The 27,538-nt window shown below is 35.1% G+C and overlaps 1 protein-coding gene across 1 annotated transcript in view; it reads right to left on the bottom strand.

The window, feature by feature from the left end:
• TANC2 (tetratricopeptide repeat, ankyrin repeat and coiled-coil containing 2) overlaps positions 1-27,538 on the bottom strand; it is a 477,945-nt gene that overhangs the window by 74,964 nt on the left and 375,443 nt on the right. Inside the window, exons 14-16 of the mRNA XM_081272685.1 lie at positions 22,850-23,081; positions 5,693-5,859; positions 1,253-1,860 (exon numbers count right to left, since the gene is read on the bottom strand). Coding sequence (XP_081128811.1) covers positions 1,253-1,860; positions 5,693-5,859; positions 22,850-23,081 — 1,007 coding nt within the window. The remainder of the gene's footprint in view (positions 1-1,252; positions 1,861-5,692; positions 5,860-22,849; positions 23,082-27,538) is intronic.

Genomic DNA, 27,538 nt, shown 5'->3' with positions numbered 1-27,538 from the left:
TTTATTAAAGGAATAATTTTCAAAAAACAGTAGTGTGGAAGAATAGAAAGCACAACCCACTAGAATGTCAGAGACTAGGTTCTACCCCACAGAATGGGAGATAGTTTCATATCTAGCCTGGTTTGCTGAATTGAGAACTATTCTTAACTTAGGGTTAAACTCATCAGGAATGAGTTCTGGGGGACAAATTAGTGATATATGCCATAGATGCAGGATTGGGAGTGATGGTATATACCATAAATTTGTCATCTCTATTCAGTCTCTCCTCCCTTCTCTCACATTAACTTTATGATTTTGGGCAAGTAACTGAGCATCTTTAAGGCCTTCATAAAGCAAAATGGGGATAATGACACCTTATTTATCTGAAGGTAGTGTTAGGTCGGTGGTGGCGACTTAGAACAAAGCAGCCTCACGGGAAAGAAACATCAATCAGGTGCCTGCGGAAACGCCTGTCAATCAGTGAGATCTCCTGCTTAATGTCTGTCAATCAGCTGGACCCCCTGGCCAATCCTGGAGTTCAGCCAACTCTCCTGACCAACTCCAAGGGAACAAGGGACCCTAAAAACACCTTTTCCTGTCCCAAGCCCTTCCCTTCCTGCTGTAAGCCCCATAAAAGTCCAGTCGGGTAGAGCTCCCAGGCGGTTTCTCCTCAGACCCTTCTCCCGTCCACTCTGTGGGTCTGAAAGAGTTCTGCCCGGGAGTGATATCTGAATAAAGCCTCGTTCGGCGGCCCTTTTTAAATCTGCCTCCTTTGGTCCCTGCCCGCCTGGCCTGATCTGACAGGGACCTTCTGAAACTCTTCAAGTCTTTCAGCTGTAGGGTTTAAGATTCTCTTTTTAAAAGGGCAATAATAATTTTTAAAATAATTTTTAAATAATTTTGTTCAAGTCAAAGAGATAAGAACAATATGTCAATTTTTTTTCATATCTGAGGAATACTGAGAAAATCTATTACATAGCTAACTTAATTATTATCTGTAATCTCTAGCTGGGCCAGTGAAAACTATTTAGGAAGACAATGGATTGCAGGGCAACATTCTAAATATCTATGCAGATATTGAAAATTGAATAATAATACTGTGAGAAAATACATCATTAAATCTCATCTTAGCCTTGCTTTGAAAAGAAACAGAATATGTCTCCTTTATGTGAAGTGTTCAATGAAGAACACTTTTCTTTATTTTCAATACCCATGATCCATGCAATAAATATAAAATAGGCTCAGAATTGTTTATCACAGATCTGTATCTTACCTGGGATCACAGAGAAATTTGGTTTTCTCTCCTTCTTCTCTCCAAATAAGCCATTCTCGAAAAGAAGGATGTACAAACATACGAGTCATGTCTCTGCGCTTGATTAGGAACATGGAGAGGTTCTCCATTCTCTGCTGAAAATCTTCCCATTCTAGTGTGCCTTCAATGCTACCCGCATTGATGGCCTGGAAGATATGCTCATCAGTCAGTGGGTGGAGAGAGGCCACTGCCACATTCAGGAGAGGCATCACCCGGTCAAAAGAAGACTGGGTTGGGAACTTCATATTGCACTGGAGTAAATAAACCTCTGAGAGTGAAACAGGAACTACTTTGTAGCTAGAGCTCTTTAACACTAAATATCCTTTCTCTATGAGGTCAAATGTAAGTTTCAGGTATAGATAGGACCCTTGACTGAGGGTCTTGAGATGAGAACTGAGCTTGCCAAATGTAGTATTGTCCATTTTGCCATTAAGTGAAATGTTATTCTGGATCTCTGAGCTGCTGTGTATCCGGTGCAGGATGTAAGCCTGCAGGTCCTGGTCTATGGCTTCATTCTCTTCTAGTCGATCCAAAAAAATCCTATGGAAAGGCAGCAACTTGGTAATCTCCTAAAATAGACAGAACAGAGAAAGACAGAAAGACCTTCAGTTTCCCCTAACTTTTGTGATAAACTATGAGGTCCACAAATTTACTCTGAACTTCTGAATGGACAAAGAAAAGAGGGAAGCATGATCAAGTATTAGTATCTACAGATTAAAACAAATTAGTTGCATAGGAAGGACACTGTTTTTCCTAATATTGGGACTTTTAAGATAATTTTTTATGGGTCTTTGTAAAGGGTACTTTAGGAGTGATTTCATGGCTAGTATTCTAAACAACACTCCTAAAATAAATAGAAAATGGAGTGCTATATAATTCTTTGGCTGTAATTATTCTCAGTGTAAATCAGGGCATAATGCCCAAGTACAACTCAGTAAAATAATGTATATGGATTCAAAAAATGCCATGTAAAAATGTGGCTTTTAATAAAAAGCAAAACAAAGACAAAATGTGGCTTTCTAACTCTCAATAAAATACTACATTTAAGCCTTCTTGAGATGCATAAGATGAAAGGAACATTTCTAAAAGTAGAAGCTTGGTACCTTGGTGATCTGCTTGGAAGTTACATTTGGGTAGGGTGATAGGGCTTTGTGATGACTCCTATGCACGGATTCCATCCTTTCTTAACTACTTATAGACTTTACTCCTGTAAGAACCCATTCTCTTCTGCATCAATTTCTTCTTTTCATCTGGATCACACAGACATACATTCCTATATTCTTCCTAGTATTCTCTTTGTCCCCATTTTTAGTAAAACTTAGGGAAATTTTTCTGTATCTGCTATTTCTAATCCCTCCCTTCCCACTTTCTTCTATATTTGTTCCAATCAGGCTTCAACTCTACCACTTAACCCAAATGTTTCTTTTCAGTAATCCTCACCTTATCAAATATAACAATCAACTTTCAGTTTTTATCTTCTTCAACCTCTCAATAGTGTTTTGACTCTTGACCACACCGCTCTGCACCTCTTTTTGGTAGTCACCTTCTGCAGCCTGCTTCCATCACATATTCTTCCTATTTTCCACTTAGCATGCTAGCCACTTTTATTCAGCCTCTTCTGCCAGCTTCTCTTTCATTTCTTAGTCCATGAGAGTTGGGGTCCTACTTTTTTTCTTTTATCTAACTATTCTTATTCCCCCAAATAGTTTATTTAGTCTCATGGTTCTAAATATCTACATGCAGATAATGTCTGAGTTTATGTTTCCAGATCACTTATCTCCTCTGAGTTCCCATCTTGTAACTCTGTCTACTTGACAGTTAAACTTAGATGTTTCATAGACAACTTAATGTGATTAAATTGAACTATTAAATTCTGTCCCCTACCACAAAATTTCCCCACGCCTATAAATGGCATACCACTGACTTTTGAACCAAATCCTTGGGGGCATCTGTGACCTTTATTCCTCAAGCCGACATTTGCTCATCAAAAGCGCAAGACTCATTCTTGAATATTCTCTCTTGCTCATACCCATATTCAGCCCATCATCAAATCCTTTTGATTCTTCTTTAAAATATACTCCAAATGTGGCTACTTCACATAGTCTCTACTGTCACTTTTCATCTGTATTTCTGCTTACAATCTAGATCATCTACATTTTATTATCTATACAGATATGAGACAAAGAAATCTTTTAAAAGATAGATCAGATATCATCACTTTATAATAAGGCCCCTTGGAGAGTCCTTTCCTATCTACCCTATCTAAAACAACTATCATCTCCATTTATTCCGTTATCCTGTTTTTTTTTCTTCCTCATAGCACTGACCACTACCTATGATTTTAGCACATGTTTAATTTTTTTGTGTTTTTAACTAGAATATAAGCTTTCTGTAGGCAGGGATATTGTATGTCTTGTTTGCTGTAGAATCCTTACTCTCTAGAACAGTGCCTGGCATACTCTTAGTCCTTAAAAAACGATTGTGAGAATTATGTATAACAAAATTTAAGGGTTCCTTTTTTAAAACCTATTAATTATTTAAGAATGTTGGATCTAAAAGAAAATATTTAAAAAAAATTCTTAGTTGAAGTGAATGAAGCATCTGGGGAGTTATGCAGGTCTCTATCCATGAAGACAATAATAAAATATGGACTTGGTAGATTAGAATGTAGAGAACTTTTTCTGTTATTTGGCATAGATAAAAAATTAAAGTTATTTGGTCTACTACCTAGGTATACTTAAAATTTCTTCTGCAACTACACATAGCATTAAAAAATGTGAGAATAATATCACCTAAGCATACATACATTTAGTAAAAATAGAGATTATATTCCTTCCTGGAGGTTTTTTCCAACTTATCCTTCATCTTTAACAATCCAACTATTGGCCAATAAAGATAGGTCATATGCCATTTTTTTTTTTTGGTACCAGGGATTGAACACAGGGGCATTTAACCAATGAGCTACAACCCCAGCCCTTTTTATTTTATATTTTGAGACAAGGTCTCATTAAGTTGCTCAGGAGCTCACTAAGTTGCTAAAGCTGGTTTTGAACTTGTGATCTTTGCCTCAGCCTCCAGAGCTGCTGGGATTATAGTCATGTGTCACCATGCTCAGCCAGTTATATACTTTTCAGCTATAAAGGTGCATTTATGTTAATTATCCACATTCTTTAACTCAATTTACTTTGAGATTGATAATAAACACCTGTAAGGTGATAGCCAGGATAGGAAATACAGTTTCTGATCATGGAAGACAGTAAAGATAATTGGTCAATATATTGGAATAATACCAACATCTGGGGAGATGGGAAAAGAAGGAACTTAATGCAAGACTCTTTTCTGTGTATTACAAGGGGGGGTTGCATCAAAAGAGTGGGATGGGTGTATAATGTATGAGATTTTAATATACACCCAAAGAAAGAAGGGTTTAAAAAGAAAAGGTTAAGAAACACTGTTCCAAATCATGTGTAAATATTTAAAGAATAGGGGATACCAGCAAGCTGTAGTGACTCACTCCTGCAATCCCAGCAGCTGGGGAGGCTAAGGTGAGAGGATCCCAAATTTGAGGCCAACCTCAGCAAATCAGTACTGTCAAAAAAAGAGAAAAAGAAGAAGAAGAAGAAGAAAAGAGCTGGGAATGTAGCACAGTGGCAGAGCATCCCTGGGTCCAATCCCTAGTATGGTGGGGTTAGGGGTAGAAGGGAAAGGACAGGGAAAGGGAGATACCAACTCAACTACAATGAGAATGATGGGGAAGATGAATCATTTACCCTTAGCCCATATAGTTTTGCAGGCTCAATTCCACATTTCTGTTTCTTCTTCCAGGCTGTTAAGTGATCAATGATTTAGCAGGGAAGATACTTTAAAGCAAATAACAACAATAAAACCTCTCATCTCCCACTTCTAATAAATTTAATCTGAAGCCTTAATTTTTCCAATATTTGTAGAGGAGGGCATAAAGAGAAGAAAGTTCACCTTCATGCAATAGAATGGTTGTTAAAGTAGAAGGAGAGGGAAGAACCGGACTCTAGATTGTAAATTAAACTGGATTTTGCAAAGCATTTAATGATAAAAGAAAGTGAAACAAAGTCAAAGTGCTAGGGATTTTCTTTGCATTGCTGTCCTTGGGACAAAGTATAGGAAAAGAACTTTCTTTTCATGCTCTTCTGAGGGACATTTTACCAAACCTTATATAGAGCAAAGGGAGTGGAATTTGAGAGTCAGAGAAATTGCCCTCTCTAAATTTAATGCTTCCTCTCTTTTGAAATTATTCTTGCTAAATCTATGATATGTCAAGTTTAGAAAGAGTTATTGCTAAGAGATCTAGGATCTAAAATTTTTTTTAGGTTAAGCTCTTTCCAAGAAAAATTATTTATGGTTCAAAAGTAAACAAACACATACCTGTAAACTGGTCCTAACTGTTACAATTAGTTTGAGCCAAGAAGGAAATTTTCCAATCATTTTACTCAGAAATGATACAATTGTATCCCCATAATCCGGTTTGTGAAATTCTGCTTCATTTAGTCCATCAATTAAAATGATGAAATCTTCATCTGGGATTTTTCTCTCTGAGATAGAAAAAAACAAATTACTTTATAATAACCAAGTAGATAAAGTGAGTTTTTACTGGGTCTTTGGTCAGATATCTGCCTGGGGGAAAAAAATTAGACCTTTCATGTGGCCTTGAGTGCTCAAAAATATGTAACTTCTTACAAAGACATGATATAATTCATTTAGTGGGTTCATTTGTTTTTTTTTTACCAGATGAGAAAGCCTTTGTTACATATAATGTATGTATTGTCACTTTCATAAATCCCCATTTTATTAGTTGTGATACAAAGAATAAATTAGGAGAATCTAAACATAGAAATTCATTTTTCTCTCACACAGAAAAAGTTAAATAGAATGTATTTTGATTTTTTTTCCCTATCTGATACCATCAAAGAGAACAGTATCACATGTTCTTTGGGGGAAATTCCTAAAATAAGGTCTAATTTTCTTTTTCTTTTTGTGATACTTGGAATTGAAACTAAGGGTGCTCTACCACTGAGGCACATTCCCAGTGTTTTTTTTTTTTTTTTTGAGACAAGGTCTTGCTAAGTTGCTGAAGTTGTCTTCAAATGTGGGATCCTCCTGCCTAAGTCCCTCTAGTCACTGGGATTACAGGCATGTACCATTGTGCCCAGCAAAAGATCTAAGTCAGTCTAAAAGTAATATATAGGACTACATGTGAATGTGTAGTGGGAAAGGAAAGATGGAGGAACAGAGAAAAAGAACTACAGCCAATAGACAGACCTGAACCAGGGGGTTAGATCCCAAGATACTAGCAGCTTCTAAGATAACACCCAAAGCAACCTCAATGAGACTAGTCCTTTGTGTGATCTTCCCAGAGGAGGAGGAGACATGTCAGAAAGACAAAAATCTGCTACATATACCCAGTTCCCTACTGAACTCTACCTGATTCTAAATTAACAAAATCAGTTTATCTTTAGGTCTAGGTTGAAGAAGGCAACTTAGTGAGATTTGGGATTCTATTCTCACTAAATCTTATTGATCTTGACCAACATTCTACAATTAGAGTTTTTTTATAAAATCCCCAGATTGAATGAATATTTTAGTTTAAGTGAACTGTATTAAATCAAAGTTACTAGTTAGTAGGAACTTACAGGTTCTAAAGGGAGGGATGGGGGCAATAAGTCATAAATGAGAAATAGGCTTTTTCTGAGGAGGAAGAAGAAAATGAGGCTGAGTTCTGAATAACAAGCTGTGCACTTCTGTACAAGATTGGCTCTTTCCTTCGAAAGAGTCAAAAACAAACTATACATACTATTTTGGTTTCACCTTTGAACATGTGCACAACTTTTGCAATGATTAATACGACTTTATATATTCCTTTAAAGCACAAGCTTTGTATAAAATGGAACTTAATTTCAATATCCTAAGTACTTTAAATCAGTTATAAAATTATGAAGAATTTTAACTATTACTTTCATGTGGCGACATTTTAGGAAAAGAAATGAACTATGGATTCCAGCTCTGTTAACAACAATTATTAATGAAATGGCTTTATAGATGATGTAACACTTAGAAAACACAATATTCCTTTAGGGAGTCCAAAGAATTAAGGAAAAAAGAATTAATTGGAACTAACCAGGATTTATCCAAACTACTGGGAGCTATTATGTTCTTGATTTTGAGGACTCTGATTCCCTTAAGTTTATATGTGTCTTTAGTTTCCAAGGAGGAATTTTCTAATTTTATCTGTTTGTCTGAGCATCATCACCTAGTCTCAATCAATAGCATGCTGAAGCTGTCCTGTCCTGCCCATTGCAATATTTTTAGGCTGATTTTTAAACACTAGGTAGTGTGAAATTGGCTATGGTAGGAATAAATTCCTACCATAAATTCCCTTACATAATGGAAATTGGCAAATGTTAAAATCAGCTTTCTGCCCCCAGGTGGCTGTTAAAAATACCAGCACACCATTCTACCTACCCTTCCATTACACCTGCTTTAATTTCTTCTGGGTTCATTCCTAAAAAAAGCCAAGATCTTCAAGTAGAGAAAAAGGTCCATGGTAATGCATCCATAGAGATTCTTTCTGGGTGGGGAGAGAACATTGCAAACATGCTCTCAAACATAAAGACCAAGAATGTGCTCTAAAGTATGATACAGATATTTTGATGAATGAAATAACTCATTTGTTTCAATAATAAAAATTTCATAGGGCTGGGGATGTGGCTCAAGCGGTAGCGCACTTGCCTGGCATGCGTGTGGCCTGGGTTCGATCCTCAGCTCCACATACAAATAAACATGTTGTGTCCGCTGAAAACTAAAAAATAAATATTAAAATTCTCTCTCTCTCTTTAAAAAAAATTCATTTATATAAATTCCCAGTAAAGTGTATTATTCATCCCATGAATACAACAGATAATATATATCAGGTTTTTTTTTTTGAGAGAGAATTTTTAAATATTTATTTATTTATTTATTTTTAGTTTTCGGTGGACACAACATCTTTCTTTTATCTGGTGCTGAGAATCGAACCTGGGGTGCACGCATGCCAGGCGAGCGTGCTACCGCTTGAGCCACATCCCCAGCCCCAATATATCAGGTTTTTAAAAAAGAGAAATATTCACCCCATTAATCAAGATGATGATGTTTTTAAAAACGATATACAGGGGCTGGGGTTGTGACTCAGTGGTAGAGTGCTCGCCTAGCATGTGCGAGGCGTAAGGTTTGATCCTTAGCACCACATAAAAAAATAAACAAATAAAATAAAGGTATTGTGCCCAACTAGAACTAAAAAAAATTTTTAAAAATGCTATACAGATTTAATGCAATTCCTATTAGGTTTCAATGTTCTTCTTCATAGAAATAGAAAAAACAGTCATGAAATTCAATTGGAAAAATAAGAGGCCCAGAGTAGCCAAAGAAATCCTTAGCAAGAAAAGTGAAGCAGAAGGTATCACAATACCAGATCTTAAATTATAATACAGAGCTACAGTGACAAAAACAGCACGGTATTGGCACCAAATCGGACTTGAAGAGCAGTGGTACAGAATAGAAGACACAGAAACAAACCCACATAATTACAGTGATCTCATACTACACAAAGGCACCACACACATATATTGGAGAAAAGACAGCCTCTTCAACAATGGTGCTGGGAAAACTGGAAATCCATATGTAATAAAATGAAATTAGAGCCCTATCTCTCACCCTGCACAAAACTTAACTCTAAGTGGATCAAGGACTTAGGCATTAGATTGGAGACCCTGTGCCTGTTAGGAAAAAAAGTAGGCCCAAACCTCCATTATGTCAGCTCAGGAACTGAATTCTTCAACAAGATTCCTAAATCTCAAGAAGTAAAATCAAGAATCAATAAATGGGATTGTATCAAACTAAAAAGCTTCTTTACAGCAAAGAAAACAATCAAGAATGTGAAGAGAGAGCCTACAGAATGGGAGAAAATCTTTGCCACTTGCACCTCAGATAGAGCATTAATCTTCAAAATATATATAAAGAACTCAAAACACATCACCAAAAAACCCAAATGATACAATCAATAAATGGGCAAAGGAACTGAACAGATGCTTCACAGATGAAGAAATCTGGTAAATAAATCTATGAAAAAATGTTCAACATCACTAGCAATTTGAGAAATGCAAATTAAAACTAAGATTTTATCTCACTTCAGTCAGAATAGCAATTATCAAGAATACAAGTAACAATACATGTTGGCAAGGATTTAGAGAAAAAGGTACACTCATATATTGCTGGTAGGACTACAAATTAGTGCAGTCACTCTGGAAAGTAGTATGGAGATTTCTCAGAAAATCTGAAATTGAACCAACATTTGACCCAGTTATCCCACTCATTGGCATATACCCAAAGGATATAAAATCAGCATATAAAATCTGCATACTACAGTGACATAGCCACATCAATGTTTGCAGCAGCTTAATTCACAATAGCTAAGCTATGGAACCAATGTAGGTGCCCTTCAACAGATGAATGGATAAAGAAAATGTGGTACATATACACAATGGAATATTACTCAGTCATAAAAAAGAATGAAATTATGGCATTTGCTGGTAAATGGATGGAACTGAAGGCTATCATGTTAAGTGAAATAAGCCAATTCCAAAAACTAAGGCTGGATGTTCTCTTTGATATGTGGATACTAATTCACAATACATGGAGCAGGAAGGAGGACTGAAGGTTCACCAGATTGGATAGGGGGAATAGAGAGAAGAAAGGAGGGAAGAGAATCAGAAAGACAGTAACAGACATAACTTCCCTATGTTCATATATGAATACATGACCAATGTAACTCCATATCATATACAACCACAATAGTGGGAATTACACTCCATGTATGTATGATATGTTGAAATATATTCTACTGCCAACAAGAACAAGAAGAAGATACGATAATGATATTTTTACAAATCCTGGCCTTATTTATTTATATTTTAGATTCTCTCCCTCCTTTGAAGAACTTATAAATCACTTGTGAATGCAGGTATATCAATAAATATTTCATCTGTTAAGAAGTGAGGATGGCATGTTTATACAAGATTATCATAATTTTTAGGATTTACAACAATAAATGCAAAGAATTTCCCAATGCCATTAATAATGTAAACTAATGAAAACTATTCCTAAAATCATTCCTTTTCTTTTGGTAAATGAGGTTTCTTAATTAAATACTTAAGAGATGAGAACTTAGATTTTGCATTTCAAAAGTAACAGCTTTACAATAATGCTTCTGCATGTTAATTTTCAAATAGTTTTAGATTATTTAAATAATACTCTAATTTAGGAACTTTTAAGGATTTTGCAAACGAAAACAAAAAAAAAAGAGGACTAACAAAAGACTACTCTTATGGTTTGAATGTAATATGTCACCCAAAAGCTCACATGTGAGACAATGCAAGAAGGTTCAGAGGAGAAATGATTGGGTTGTAAGACTCTTAACCCAATCAGTGAATTAATTCTCTGATAGGTATTAACTGAGTGGCAACTGAAGTGATAGGGTATGGCTGGATTGGGGTATGGCTTTGGGTTATATATTTGTATCTGGCAAGTGGAGGTCTCTCTCTCTGTCCTTTCTGATCATAACATGAGCTGCTTCCCTCTGCTACATTATTTTGCCATGTTGTTCTGCCTCACCTGGAGACATGAGGAATGAGCCTGCTGTCTGTGGATTGAGACCTCTGAAACCATGAACCCTCAAATAAACTTTTCCTCCTGTACATTTATTCTCATCAGGTCTTTCAGTCACAGAAGCAAAAAACAAAAAACAAAAAACAAAAAATTGATTAAAACTACTACTACTTAATATTTTGCCATGTAAGAACATTTAAAATAATAACTACTATCCATTTTCACCATTATTTCATAGAACAGAAGATATTTTATGATTTAAAAAATTGAAGCACTATAAACCTATATACATATATATTTCTTATTTTTGTCATGAACTAATTGAAAACTTTAATGTTCTGATGTTTAATAACCATTGCATTAGCTGACAAGTCATTGGATAGGTTCTTTAAAACCTTTAACCCTTATTTTTATAATTTATTTATTAGTGCATAATAAACATAATAGTGGGGTTCATTTTGACATATTCATAAATTCAAACATAGTTTTCTTCTTTCAATCCCATGTATTACCGCTTTCCCTCGGGTCTCCTCTCCTCCCTCCTAGGATCTCTTTCCTGTGCTCTATTACTCTTCCTTCTTTTTACTCATTTTTTAAAAATCGATACATTATAGCTATATGTAAAACTGGAATGAATGGTGATACATTCATAAAAGCACATAGCATTACTCTCCAAATCTTCCCCTTTCCAACCCCTCCTCATTCCTCCTTGGTTCCCTGCTTCCGCTCTACTGATCTTTCTTCTGTTTTCATAAGATTCCCCCCCCCCTTTTTTTTTTTGGCAGTGACGGGGATTGAAGCTAGGGTCTTGCACATGCTAGGCTAGTGCTGTGTACCACAAGATATATCCCCAGCCTCCACTCTTTTTTGTTTTTGATTTTTGTTATTCCTGTTTTTCCTTCTAGCCTTTGTATATGAAAGAAAATATTTGACCTTTGACTTTCTAAGTCTGGCTTATTTCACTTACCATGATGTTTTCCAGTTCTACCCACTCAGCAAATGATATAATTTCATTCTTCTTTATGGCTGAGTAGAACTCCATTGTGTATATATGCCATATTTTCTTTTATATATTCATTTGTTAATGGGTACCTAGGCTGGTTCCATAACTTGGCTATTATGGATTGTGATGCTAAACATTGGTATGCATGTATCATAATATGCTGATTTTAGTTCTTTGGATAAATACCAAGGTGTGGTATACCTGAGTCATATGATTCTAGTCTTCTGAAGAATCTCCATACTACTTTCCAAAGTGGCTGTACTAACTTGTACTAACTTTCCCCTCACATCTTCACCAGCAATTATTATTATTTGCATTCTTTTTTTAAAAAAGTGCTTATCTTTTTAAAAAGTTGTTGATGGACCTTTATTTATATGCAGTGCTGAGAATCGAACCTTGTGTTTCACACATGCTAGGCAAGTGCTCTACAACCGAGCTACAACCTACCCGCTGTGGGATGAGATGAACTCTCAGTGTAGTTCTGATCTGCATTTCTCTAATTGCCAAGGATGGTGAACATTTTTTTCATAAAATATTTGTTGGCCATTTGCATCTCATCTCTTGAGAAATCTCTCTTTAGAGAATTTTCTGCCCAGTTAGTGAATGGGTTATTATAGTTTTCTTTGGTGTTAAATTTTTTTTGAGTTTTTAAATGTATTCTGGTTATAAATCCCATCAGAAGAATGGATCCCAAAGATTTTCTCCTATTCTGTAGGCTCTTTCTTCACACTCTTATTTTCTTTACTGAGTAGAATCTTTAAAATTTGATATCATACCATTTACTGATTCTTGGTTTTATTTCTTGAGCTTTAGGAGTCTTATTAAGGAAGGTAATGCCTACACCAATGTGTTGGAGAGTTGCTCCTGTGTTTTCTTCTAGTAGTTGCATTGTTTCTTGTCTAATTCTGGGTTTTGAGATCTTATTTGAGTTTATTTTTTGTGCAGGTTTTTAACGCTTTGAAAATATACATCCACCAGGGATATCCCATTGCCTCCCTTTACATGTATACTTAACAAATATGTGTTCTGTTTTCCTTAGTAGTCCCATTCTAGCAACTTACCTAGGCGCCTGAGAGAAATAATAATTCTATAGATTTTAAGAGTAAAGGACACAGCCAAATTAAGAACTGAATCCTGGTACATGAGATTCTATCAGTAGCACATTGTATAGAAATTATTATAAATGTTAAGAAGATTCAGCTAATATTTTTTATTTAGAAAAGCTTCATATTACTTCTGAATTATATGTCTCTTAGTTGTGATAATGAATACGCTTTTCATTCATTCCATTGGTGGCTCAAGCAAAAGGCCTACCGAAAAACTTCAAAAGTTTTTCATTTATGTGTGTATATGGGTATGTGTGTTCTAATAACTATACTTATGGAACTATAAAGTATTGTGAAAAAATATTGACTTATTTTTTTAAAAAAGTATATAATTTGAAATCTAGTTTCTAATTGTAAATTTTAAGTGTTTTCCATCGGAAATGAAACTCTAGCTACTTTTTAAAAAATATCCATTTGAAAAATTATTACAATAAAATTTATATATAGTGAATTGAGAAGATCTTAACAGTATACTTTGGTGAGTTTTGACACAAATGTACTCATGAAACCAATGCCTGGACTGAAATGTAGAACATTGCCAACACTCTAGAAAATTCCCTTAGGTTCCCTTCTAGCCAACCTTCATAGGCAATGACCACTCTTCTAATTTCACAGACTAAATTTGCTTCTTTTGCTTAATATGATGTTTCTGAAACTCATTTACACTGTTGAGTGTATTATTATATATTATCCTTTTTGGTACTAAGAAGTATTCCACTTAATGAATTTATGTTTATCCATTCTATTGATGGACATTTTAATTGTCTCTACTTTTTGACTACTATGAATAAAGCTGCTAAACATTCTGCACAAGATTTTTTGGTAGATATTTTTAATTTCCTTTGGGTAAACATATAGGATAGAATTGCTTTGTTATAAAGCAGACATATATTTAACTACTTGTTTTTGAAAGGTAATTGTGCCATTTTAAAATCCCACCAGAATTCTAGAGAGAATTATAGTTGTTTATTATCCTTACCAACATTTGATGGATATTCTTTTTAATTTTACCATTTGAATGGGTGTGAACTGGTATCTCATTGTAATTTAAATTTGCATTTCTTTGGTAACTAATGATATTAAACACTTCATGTCCTTGTAGTTTATTAATCTATCTAAATGTTAATCTAAATGTTTAAATCTTTTATCTCTTTGGAAATGGGATTGTTGCTGGGGTGGTAGCTCCGTAGTAGAGCATGTGCCTGCCACGTGGGAGGCCATGAATTCAATCCCAGGCACCAAAGGGTGGAGGTGGGGCAAGGAAAAAAAATAAAAACAAAACCTTGGCTGGGCTCGGTGGTGCACACCTATAATCCCAGTGGCTTGAAAGGTTGAGGCAGGAAGATGGTGAGTTCAAAGCCAGCCTCAGTAACAGTGAGGAGCTATGCAACTCAGTGAGATCCTGTCTCTAAATAAAATACAGAATAGGGCTGGGGATGTGGCTTGCCCTTGCATGTGTGAGCACTGGGTTTGATCCTCAGAACCACACCACACACCCACAAAAATAAAATAAACAAAATAAAGTTATTGTGTCCATCTTCAACTAAAAATATTAAAAAAAAAACAGGCCTGGGGATGTGGCTCAGTGGTTGAGTGTGCCTGAGTTCAATCCTTGGTAACCCAACTCCCCCAAACCAAAAACAAACAAAACCAAAACAAAACATTGGGCTAATTTGGGGTGGAGATGCAGCTCAGTGGTAGAGTTCAGGCTTACTATGTGCAAAGCCTTGAGTTCCATCTCATACCACACACACAGACAAATCAATAAATGAAAACTAAAATAGGATTGCTTTATCTTTTCATTATTGGTTTGTATGTGTTTTTTAGGTGTTATGGATACCAATGCTTTCTTATATACCTACACACATACATACACATAGATAAAAACGTTGTCTTCCATTTTGTGACTTGCTTTATTTACCCTTTATTATCTTTTGCTGAGTAGACATTTTTAATTTTGATGAAATTTAATTTATCACCTTAGAAAACATTTCTGAAGAAATTGTTACCTATGCTAAGGTGTAAAGCTATTCTCTTATGTTTCTTCTATCAGCTCTAGAAATTATGCTTTTCTACTAGGCCTATGATCCACCTTAAATTTATTACTACATACAATGTGAGGTAAGGATTGAGATTCATACCACCCCCCATATATATTTTCAGTAGTTCAAGTACCATTTGATAGCAAGAATTATCTTTCCCAAATTGTCTTTAAAGATTTGAGAATATTAATAGATTACATTTATGTGTGGGTCTATTCCTGGATACTCCATTCTGTTCCACTAGTCTATTTTCTAGTCCTGTGTGAATACCACCCTGTCAATGGGGTGTTGGAGCTGACTCAAATTGGCTCATGAGAGTTGACTGCTAAATTTTTACACCTCAAATAAGCTCTTTAACCCTGAGCTGGTTGTCAAACTTAGTAAAACATCACTGCCTGTCATGATTATTGTAGTAATCCACAATGTTGTAGGCCTTGAAACTAAATATTGTCAAGTCTTCCAACATTTTTCTTTTTCAAAATTGTTTGCTATTCTTGATCCTTTGGTTTTCTAAAAGTTGTCAATATTTTACATAGAAACCCTGCTGGGACTTTGGAATTATGTTGACTTTATAAACCAGTTGAGGAAAAATTGACATTTTTTGATCCATATATGTAACATACATCTTCCATTTACTAAATTTGTTAAATTAATTCTGCAATGTTTTTACTGTGCTTTCTCTGTAGAGGTTTTACATATCTTTTGTTAAATTTATGCTTAAGTATTACATGTTTGTTTTTGATGCTACTGAAAATAGTATGTTTTAGTTACCTATTGCTATATCAAACAGCTAGGGTTACATGAATGGACAGGGCTGAGGGCACAAATCATTCGGAAGCTTATTCACTGATGATATAATTTGGTGTCAGATCTGAAATGACTTGAAGAATGGAATAGTCAACTGGACTCTCCATGTGGTTTGTACTTCTTCACAATGGTGAATTCTGGGTAACCAGACTTCTTAACATGGCAATACCTACCTCCAAAAGCAAGCATTTCACTAATCAAGAGGAAAGTTTCATGATCATTTATGACCTCACCTCAGATATCACTTTTAACATCACTTTGCAGTATTGTTGGTTGAAGTAGTCAGAAGCCTACTCAAATACAAGGGGAGGAGATGTAGACACCAACTTTCAATGAAAGGAATGTCAAAGATTTTATAGCCATGTTTTAAAACTGACACACTACCTTTAAATTTCATTTTTCAACTTTTGTTGCTAGTATAGAAATAGATTTTATACATTGTCTTGTAATTTAAAGCTTTGTACTTATTAGTTCTAGTAGGCTTTCTTGGGTAGATTCCTTAGAACACTCTATGCAGATAATCATGCTGTCTGCAGATAAAAAATTTTACTTATTCCTTTCCAATCTTTATATTATTTGCTTTTTTGCTTATATTCTCGTTGTGCTAGCTTGGACCACCAATGGGATGTTAAACGTAATTACTGAGAGTGAAAGAACATTGTGGGGCTGGGGATATGGCTCAAGCGGTAGCGCGCTCGCTTGGCATGCGTGCGGCCCGGGTTCAATCCTCAGCACCACATACAAACAAAGATGTTGTGTCTGCCGAAAACTAAAAAAAAAAATAAATATTAAAAATTAAAAAAAAAGAAAGAACATTGTGTTGGTCTTGATCTTAGGAGGAAAATAGTCAATATTTCACCATTAGCTGTATGTTTTTTGGAGTTGCCCTTTATCAAACTAAGCTTTTTTCTATTCCGAGTTTGCATAACTTTTTAATATTAATTGATGTAGGATTCTGCCAAATGCTTTTTGGCATTTATTAAGATGATTATCAGAATGTTCTCTTTCATTCTGTTAATATAAAAAAACTTGCTGATTAACTTTCAAATGTTTAACTAACATTGCATTCGTGACCAAGCAGGACTAATTAATTTGTTATTAGGTTTTTTTTCAGGATTTTACTATATGGTCATGAGGAGTACTGCTTTATAATCTTCTTTTCTTATAAGCTACTGATTTTAGTGTTAGCATTATGCTTGCCTAATAACCTGTGAAATGCTCCCTTCTTTTCTGTTTCTGAAAACATCTGTATAAGGCTGATATTAGTTCTTCTTTAAATGTTGGATATAATTCATCAGTGAAACTATAAGAATCTGTAGTTTTCTTTGTGGAAAGATTTTATGTTTCTTTTAGATTACAATTAGATGTAATAGACATAGTGCTATTTAGATTTTCTATTTCTTCTAGAGTCACTTCTGGTAGACTGGGGGTATTTTTTGTTTTTGTTTTTAAAGAAGGTGCTCATGGTAGGTAATGTTTTAAATTTATTGTTATAAAGATAGTTATAATGATTACTTACTTTTCTTTTAATAATTTTAGGAATTGTAGTAATATCTCTTTTTAGTTCCTGATATTGTTCTCTCATTTTCTTAAAAAGCATTGCTGGAATTTATCTATTTTTATCATCAATTTTCTATTTCATTATTTTCAGCTCTTGCTTTTATTATATCCTTCTTTCTGCTTACTCTGGGTAATAACTTTTACTTTCAATCTGTATTTTCATATTTAAATAAGTTAAACAGAGAGCATATGAAGTCTTGCTTTTTACATGGTTTTACAGTTTCTGTCTTTTAATATGTTTGGTCCATTTACATTTAATATAATTATTGATATGATTATGATTGATTTTTTTTAAAGAGAGAGTAAGGGGGGGAGAATTTTTTAATATTTATTTTTTAAGTTTTTGGCAGACACAACACCTTTGCTTATATGTGGTGCTGAGGATCGAACCCGGGCCGCACGCATGCCAGGCGAGCGTGCTACCGCTTGAGCCACATCCCCAGCCCTGATTATGATTGATTTTAAGTCTACCATTTTGTTTGTTCTGACTTAATTTGTTTTCACTTTTCTTCATGAATTCTTTTGATTTAATCAAATAATTTTTAAAAAATATTTATTTTTTGGTATAGATGGACACAACACTATGCCTTTATTTTTATGTGGTGCTGAGGATCAAACCTGGGTCCCACTGGTGCTTGGCGAGCGCTCTACCGCTGAGCCACAATCCCAGCCCCTCAAACAATTTTTAATGTTTCAAAAATAGGGATATCTAAAGTTGATTATAGAGACCTAAGTAAGCAATAGATATATTTTGTAGCAAATTTATAAAACATGGAATATGGTTGAGAATCTGGAGCTGACTCTGTAAAAGTGCTTGCATATTTCTCTTTGAAATACCCAGTAGGTGTAGATCCTTATATCACAGTACTTCCTTAATATATCCTTGCAGATTAGCAGTTTCCATGGTCACTTATGTGTTCAAATTTATTTTTTTTTTAAATTTTTTTGGTTGTATTTTTATACCTTTATTTTATTTACTTATATGTGGTGCTAAGGATCGAACCCAGAGCCTCACAAATGCTAGGCAAGCACTCTACCACTGAGCTAGAACCCCAGCCCCTCAAAATTTATTTCTTAAAATTTCTTCTTATGTTTAAGTCAGAGAATGACTATGATGAATAAAAATGAAATAAAAATAAGGTTCTGTGACCTGGGAATGCAGCTCAGTGGTAGAGCATGCACCAGCATGTGTAAGGCCCTGGGTTTGATCCCAAACATCATATACACACAAAAATCTTAACTTCAAAAGCATACAATTTCAGTCAAAGGGATAAGTATAGAAATAATTGAGTTTTATACAGTGCAAGCAAAGTATAATATCTGGCTTATAGTAATGTTTGTGATAAAATTTTAAATTCTAATTATACTTATAGTAATGTGTTAGAATATCATAATTGTGATTTTTAAAAAAGATCTATGGCTTTTGGAAGGACACTATTTCTGACTGGAGGCAGGAAGATGAATCAATAGGTGTCTCAAGGGAAAGGTGGCATTTAAGCTGGTCTTTGAAAGGTGGGTAGAATTCTTTGGCAGTTATCAAGAATACAAGCAAAAATGAGTGTTAGAGAGGATGTGGGGAAAAGGTACACTCATACATTGCTTATGGGACTGCAAATTGGTGCAATCACTTTGGAAAGCAGTGTGGAGATTCCTCAGAAAACTTGGAATGAAATTACCTTTTGACTCAGCTATCCCATTCTCGGTCTATACCCAAAGGACTTAAAATCAGCATATTACAGTGACATAGCCACACCAATGTTTAAAGCAGCGAATTCACAATAGCTAAACTGTGGAACCAACCTAGATGCCTATCAGTAGATGAATGGATAAAGAAGCTGGTATATATACACAATGAAATATTACTCAGCATTACAAAAGAATAAAATTATGGCATTTGCAGGTAAACGGATGGATCTGGAGAATATTATGCTAAGCAAAGTAAGCCAACCCCCAAAACTAAAGCCTGAGTGTTTTCTCTGATTAGTGGATGCTGACCTATGATGGTTGGGGGTAGCATGTGAATAGGGAGCCTACATCTTGGGAGCAAATTTTTACCCCTCATACATCAGGGACTAATCTCTAGGGTATATATAGAACTCAAAATGCTAAAGACCAAAAACAAATAACCCAATCAATAATGGGCCAAGGGGGCTGGAGTTGTGGCTCAGTGGTAGAGCGCTTGCCTAGCATGTGCAAGGCCCTGGGTTCGATCCTCAGCACCACATATAAATAAAGGTATCGTGTGCAACTACAACTAAAAAATAAATAAACATTACTGTGTGTATATATGTGAATGCATGACCAATGTGATTCTGCAACCTGTATACTCAGAAAAATGAGATATTATATCCCATCTGATTCAAATGTACGATATGTCAAGGTCATTGTGTTGTCATGTGTAACTATTTAAAACAAATAAAAAAAAGTAAAAAAAAAAAAAAAAGGGCCTAAGACCTGAACAGACACTTCTCAGAAGATGATAAAGCAATCAATCAACAAATATATGAAAAAAATGTTCATCATTGCTAGCAATTAGAGAAATGCAAATCAAAACTACTCTAAGATTTCATCTCAGTCTAGTCAGAATGACAGCTATTATGAAGAAAAACAATAATAAGTGCTGGTGAAGATGTGGGGAGAAAGGCACACTCATACACTGCTGCTGGGACTACAAATTGGTGCAGCCAATATGGAAAGCAAAGCAGTATGGAGATTCCTTGGAAAACTGGGAAAGGAACCACCATTTGACCCAGTTATCCCTCTCCTTTGTCTATACCCAAAGGACTTAAAAACAGCCTACTACAGGGACACAGCCACATCAATAGTGATAGCAGCACAATTCACAATAGCTAAACTGTGGAACCAACCTAGATGCCCTTCAGTAGAAGAATGGATAAAAAAAAATGTGGCATATATACATAATGGAATATTACTTAGCAATAAAAGAGAATAAAATCATGGCATTTGAAGGTAAATGGATGGAGTTACAGAAGATAATGCTAAGTTAGCCAATTCCAAAAAACCAAATGCTGGATGTTTTCTCTGATATAAGGAGGCTGACTCATAGTGGGGTAGGGAGAGGGAGCGTGGGCGGAATAGACAAACTCTACATAGGGCAGAGGGGTGGGAGGGGAAGGGAGGGGGCAGGGGGTTATAAATGATGGTGGAATGTGATGGACATCATTATCCAAAGTACATGTATGAAGACATAAATTAGTGTGAATATACTTTGTATACAACCAGAGATATGAAAAATTTGTGCTCTATATGTGTAATAAGAATTATTATGCATTCCGCTATCATATAAAATAAAAAAATTAATAAAAAAAGAATGTAAAAAATAATAATTAAATAAAAAGGTGGACAGAATTCTTAAAGTCAAGAGATGTGATGAGAAGGCATATTAAGCAAAGGAAACACTAAATGTATATGTGGAGAAAGAAAATGTAGGAAAGTATTTAAGGAATAGTAAATATTTTAGTTTACATGTAAGCATAAGGTTCATAAGGCTAAAACCAAAAAATAAGGCTGGAAAGTAGGCTGGATCCAGACCATCAAGCACTCTGGAGCTAGAAGTTATATTCGGTAGGCAACAGGGAATCATTGTTTTTTTTTTTTGTTTTTGTTTTTGTTTTTGGTACTGGGGATTGAACCCAGGAGGTGTTTTACCACTGAGATACATCCCCAGTTCTTTTTTAAAATTTTGAGACGGGGTCTTGCTAAGTTGCTTAGGGCCTCTACTAAGTTGCTGAGGCTGGTTTTGAATTTGCGATTCTCTTGCCTCAGCCTCCCAGGTCACTAGGATTGGGTTTTGAGCTGGGGAAATTAAATGATCAGAGCAATATTTTATGAAGCTTTATCTGAAAGCAGTACATAAATTCTAGAAAACTAGAGAAACTGAGGAAGAACTCCTCCATCAGGTAGGCCATGAATGAATGGGAAGTATACTTAGAAATGAATCCCTTAGTTGGTATGGAGGCATGTGCTGGTAATAGTCCCAGCTACTTGTAAGCCTGAGACAGGGGGATCACTTGAGACCAAGAGATTGAGACAAGCTTGGGCAAAACATTAAGACCCAGTCTAAAAAAAAAAAAAAAAGGAATTGCTTTAGTCCTTAGGTTATGCATAGCTTGGCATAGTTATAGATTGAGGGCTGCTATGTTCAGCTGTAAGTAGTTATGAATTTTTATCTCAGTCTGCTATACAAATTTTTATAATTTTATAAGTGTATTATGATGTGAAAGAAGTACTAAGCCAGAGAATACCAGGAAGGGGTAATAATGATACAATGTTATTGGTAGCTAAATAGCTCTTGGGGGTAATAAGGGTAGGAACAAATTAAGAAAAATGAATGTGAGAAACAATGAAGGCAGAATTAACAGGATTAGAAATTGAGTGAATGTATAGGAAATATGCTTTAAATATTTGTGGAAAAATTCCAAGGTGTGATTAAGCTAATAGGCAGAAGAGAGGTAATAGAAATAAAGGTTATTGGATTTAAGAAGAAAGAGAAATTTGAGGACTAAGTAATCAGCATCAGAGCTGAACTAAAGATGATGGCCAGGAGAATAGAAATTATGAACACTTTTTCTTATAGTATTCAAAACCTTTGAGAAAGGTATAAAAGTCTTTTGGGAATAAACAGGATTGTTCAGGATCTCATGCTTACTCAAATCCTTTTCTTTGGCTTGTAGCACTGAGAACACAGTGTAAAAAATATAAGGAAGAGACACATGGAAAGTCATGTACTCTCTTTAAGGAGATGGCTGTCAGGCTCTGGAGGGCACTAGAGCTGCAGAGGAAAAAGGTAGGAAAGACCTCCCATGAATGGGAGATAGAGTCCATTTAATTTTGTTTTTATTTAAAAAATACCTTTCCTGATGTAATTTATGGACCATGGAATATACTTATACCTTTTAAATATCTTTCATACTATATAATTCAGTGATTTCTAGTATAAACACAAGGTTGTACAATCATGAATGCTTTACCTGAACTGATGGGGTAATAAAAATATTACATGAAGACTGGAGAGTTTCTAACCATAGAAACTCTACAACACTTGAGTTGGAGTCACAAATTTTACTGTTTTATTTTAACTTCACAAACAGGATTGGAAGCTCTACTATCATTAGTATAAGGAAAATGAATTAAATTTGGGAATCAAAATAAAAATTTTTTAAAGGACGTAGCACTTCTTGTAGGAATTGTTTTTTTTTTCAAGTAAAATCTTCTATTTCTTAATGTCCTATCTTGTAGGACATTAGCTATGGAACATTTAGTTTTGTTAATGTGATAAAAATAATCATTTTTATAGTGTGACCAGGTGACCTGGGGCTCCTTTCATCTCCTTGGACCTCATCTATACCTTTGTGGAGATTCTCCAGGGGCTCCAGGACTCCTCTCCGAAAGGAGGCCATGGGGTCTTGAACACAGGATCGAAGGCTCAGCATGCTCTGCAGGTGAGGCTCCCGAAGAAGCTGCTCCCGATAAGCTGTCAGCTGAGGTGAGCGGCAGAGCAGGGCAGCAACATTGTGGACAAATTCTGGTACCAGGCAGGTATAGGCATTATCTGCTTGGCAATAGTGATAGGCAACCACCTACAAATGGAAGATGAGAATGCAAACAAGCTTATCAGTGGCAAAAGCAATAGCTACAGTTATTACATGATCATTCTCTGTCTTTTCTCTCTCCATTTTCTTTACCTTTTCAAGTATAAATGAAAGCTGCTAACTCAACTGCCTGATTTATGTAAGATCAAAAATCTCATATGATAGTTCTCTTGTACACATAGGATATCACAACCCCAAATTAAAATTTATAAGTAAAAATTAAATTTTCCTTCTGGATCATAAGAAATAGGAAAATAGGAAGCAAGAATGAGATTCAAGATGTACATTAATATCACTAACATTTATTTACTCTGCACAGTGGTACTGTAAATCTAATCTTGTAACAAAACATTAGGAACAAGATAGAGAAAAATCATGTTAGTCTCAACAAATACATATGCTTATGTCATTTTTTTGTGATTCCAATTGTGTTATGAACTAAGTCTCACAAAATAAAGTAATTCAGATTTTAAAATTATCATTAAATATTTTCTGAGAACCCAAACACAGAATTTGATAAAAGGGAGCAGAGAAGGGGTGAAATTTTTGTTAGATGAGGTCTTAAATTCAAAGAACTTAAAAAATTTATGAGTCTTAATAACATCTAGAGGCTGGGCTGACTGGCTGGAACCTGGAGCTTTAGGCTCTGGTTTTTTGTTTTAAATGTGCAAAAAGTTCACTCTATATCTGTTGGTTGTTCCTTTTACCTCAAGAGCAAGTACTGAGGGTGATTTTAATCTAGAACACTTTTATGGATCATTAACTACCAAAAAAAATGATGGGACTGTGTAGAAAATATGCCATTGGCAGGGGAAATTCAGTTTGATGTATGGAAAGAATTTGGCATGGCGCTCTCATAGTAAGTAGTAATGTCAGCCGCTGTCAGCCTAGTTATCTCTACTCTCCTCCTTGCTCATCACTTCCATCTGATAGTTCCATACATGCTGTTTTTTTTTTTTTTTTTTTTTTTAGTTCCTAGATTTGTTCTTACAGGCAATTAAAACCTGTCTCAGTGGCATTCATGGATATACCACTGGAACTCCAGTTTTTAATCATCTCTTGGACAACAGTCATCTACTATAGAGTTGTGCTTTGAAAAGGCTCCTGATTATGAGTATGGTCTTCTTAGCTCCTCAATGCATGCTGGAAAAGTAAAAAAATTTTAAGCACCTGAAATCCTTCTCATTAAACATAAAAAAATGAACAATTGAACAATTCAGGCAATGTTGCTGCATATACAAAGTCAAAGATAGGAACTGCTTGTGAGTGAAGCAATGAAGTCTAAGCACAATATGGAAACTGGAAATCAGAGACTGTATTTAAAAAATTTTCTACTCTTTTTTTCAGACAGATCAGTCACTACTTTATCAACATATTTTAAAGACAATGTAAAGAAACCCAAAGGAAAACCCTGTCAGCAATTGATCTGTCCTCTCAATAAACAGTGAATATCAGGGGTTATTGTCTACAAAGATACAAATTTCCACTTGATGAAAAAACAAACAGCAAAATCAATATGAATTGTCATCATATATGGCTTCAACTGATTCCATATTCCAGGGCTAAGCGCAGCTCAGCAAATAAGCTATAATTTACCCTTTACTCAAAGTAACGGGGTTATCACTTTAAAGATAAAAATTATTTGTATACTTGGCTGAATAGTTTCATTTTAACAAAGATCAATGTTAAAGTTGTATCTTTGGTGCCTACTTCTATTTTAATTTTAAATATTTCTTTGGCATTCCAAATGTAAAGTCTTGATTCCTTTGTAAAATTCAGGTAGAAAAACCATTTGACATCTTCCTAAGATTTGCAATGTGACTCAAAAAAGGTTATTTACCAGACATTTCACAGTAGCTATGTAGTATGTGCATGTACATACAATCTATCAAAAGCATTCATACTTCCCAAAATTGTCTAATGATATTATCCACAACTTCTCCTATGATAAAACCAAGTCTGGCTAGATTTATGCCTGTAATCCCTGCTACTCAGGAGGCTGAGGCAGGAGATTCCAAGTTCAAGGCCAGCCTAGGCAAATTGGTGAGATCTTGTCTCAAACAAAACAACAACAACAAAAAGGGCTGGGGTGTAACTCAGTGGTACAGCACTTGCCTATCATTGATGAGATTGTGGTTTCAATCCCCAGTACTACACACACAAAAATAAAACAAAATGAAAAAACCTAACAAGTCTAGAAATGCAGATTTTTAAAAGCCTCTTACTGTACCAGTGCTTAATCACAGATTTATTAAGTATCCTCTATAGCTTTAAGGCAGTTATCATGTCTACCCACATACAGTCTTTATTATTACAATTTCTTGGAAATGGTTTAGAAGTAGTCTATCCCCAATAAATCAGCAGGTAAAAATCTTTCTCCTTGGTAAATTCTTATTTTCAAAATGACTTGTCTAAAATTTATTTTTAGCTATTATCTTTCTTATATATTAATATTTTCCATCTTAAGTTTCCTTCCTTATCTTAAATCACTAAATTTTTATTAATACAACTTTATACCAAATATATCTGACTTGACTAGAGTTGCATTAATTCTTTGGAAGAAGACATTAAATAAATTTTATGTTTTTCCTTTGGAAGAAGAAACAAAGAGGAATGCTGGTAGGGTTTTAGACAAAAGATTGGAGGTCACAGCCTTGTATACGAAATCTTTTCTTTAAATGTCATCTCCGAGATGAGTGGGGTGGGAGAAAGGGAGAGAGAAGGGAAACTGTATGGAAATGGAAGGAGACCCTCATTGTTACACAAAATTACATATAAGAGTTTGTGAGGGGAAAGGGGAAAAAGAAAAAACAAGGGAGAGAATTAAACAACAGCAGATGGGGTAGAGAGGGAAAATGAGAGGGAAGGGGAGGGGGGATAGTAGGGGATAGGAAAGGTAGCAAAATACAACAGTCATTAATATGGTATTATGCAAAAATGTGGATGTGTAACCGATGTGATTCTGCAACTTGTATTTGGGGTAAAAAATGGGAGTTCATAACCCACTTGAATCAAATGTATGGAAGATGATATGTCATGAGCTTTGTAATGTTTTGAACAACCAATAAAAAAAAGAAAAAAAATGTCGTCTCCGAGAAAATGTAAAATTTATCAGAAATATCATCAAAGGGATTGAGTGGTAGCAAATCTGCTGGGCTGTGTTAAAAATTGTCAGCCTTCAAACTCCATAGACCATCTTCCACTTCAAATGAATAACTGTGACAGGATTAAACTAATCTTTCATTAAAAAAGGATAGTTTTAGCTGGGTGCCATGGCACATACCTGTAATCCCAGCAGCTTGGGAGGCTGAGGCAGGAGGATCGAGAGTTCAAAGCCAGCCTCAGCAAAAGTGAGGGGTGCTAAGCAATTCAGTGAGACACTGTGGCTGTACCACTGAGCTACATCCCAGCTCTTTTGTTTTGTTTTGTCTCTAAAAAAGTACAAAAATCTGGCTGGGGATGTGGCTCAGTGGTACCCCTCCTTGTTTACACAACTAGCATTTGTAATTTAACTTCTAGAGGTGCAACTGTCCTTCCCTCAGGCCTGCTTTCATGCTCTTATGCCATGTCTCCTTTTCATCACTCTATTGGTAGTTCTTCTCCCTCACCACTGTCACACTGATTTCCTAATCAGCACAATTTTCAACAATTAAGTTAATCTGCTTTTTAAAATTTCTGGGGACCTGGAGACTCACGATGAATACTTTCTCTTGTCCCTGAGTTCTGATTCTGATCTTCACTCTGGAACTAGAAGCTAAAAATAGCTCTTAGGCTTAGTTCTGCTTCAGACTCAGTAATTTTCCAGTTTGGAATACTTTTGGCAATAGGACTTTTATTTATTTTTTAACTTTGTACTTTCTACTAATTTTAGACTTTCAGAAGTGTTGCAAAAGTAGTACACAGAGTTTCCTCACCCAGCTTCCTTTATTATTAGTGTCTTATATAACTATAGTATAATTATCAAAACCACTAGATAAAGAGTGGTGCAAAAATATTATCTAAAGATGTTATCCAAATTTTAGTTTTTTCATGATGACCTTTTCTTTTCAGGATTCTATCCAGGGCCCTAATGGTATTTAGTTATTTCTCCTTAGACTCCTCTTTATCTGTAAGAGATCCTCACTCTTTTTACATCCTTGATATATTTTTATAAATATTTTTTAGTTGTAGTTGGACACAATACCTTTATTTATTTATTTTTATGTGGTGTTGAGGATCGAACCTAGGGCCTCACACATGCTAGGTGAGGGCTCTACCACTGAGCCACAACCCCAGCTCTATAGCCTTGATATTTTTGAAGGGTATTGATCAATTATTTTACTGAATGTCTCTCAATTTGGGTTTTCTTAATGTCTCTCAAATATGATGTTTTCTGATGATCTGAAACTTTTCTGGGCAGGAACACAACAAAAAAAGGGTTGGATCCTTTTTTGAGGATCTTACTA

The sequence above is a fragment of the Spermophilus citellus genome, assembly GCF_964194105.1.
Source record: "Spermophilus citellus genome assembly, chromosome: 17".
Lineage (NCBI taxonomy): Eukaryota > Metazoa > Chordata > Mammalia > Rodentia > Sciuridae > Spermophilus > Spermophilus citellus.
This window is presented reverse-complemented; position numbering and strand designations above follow the sequence as displayed.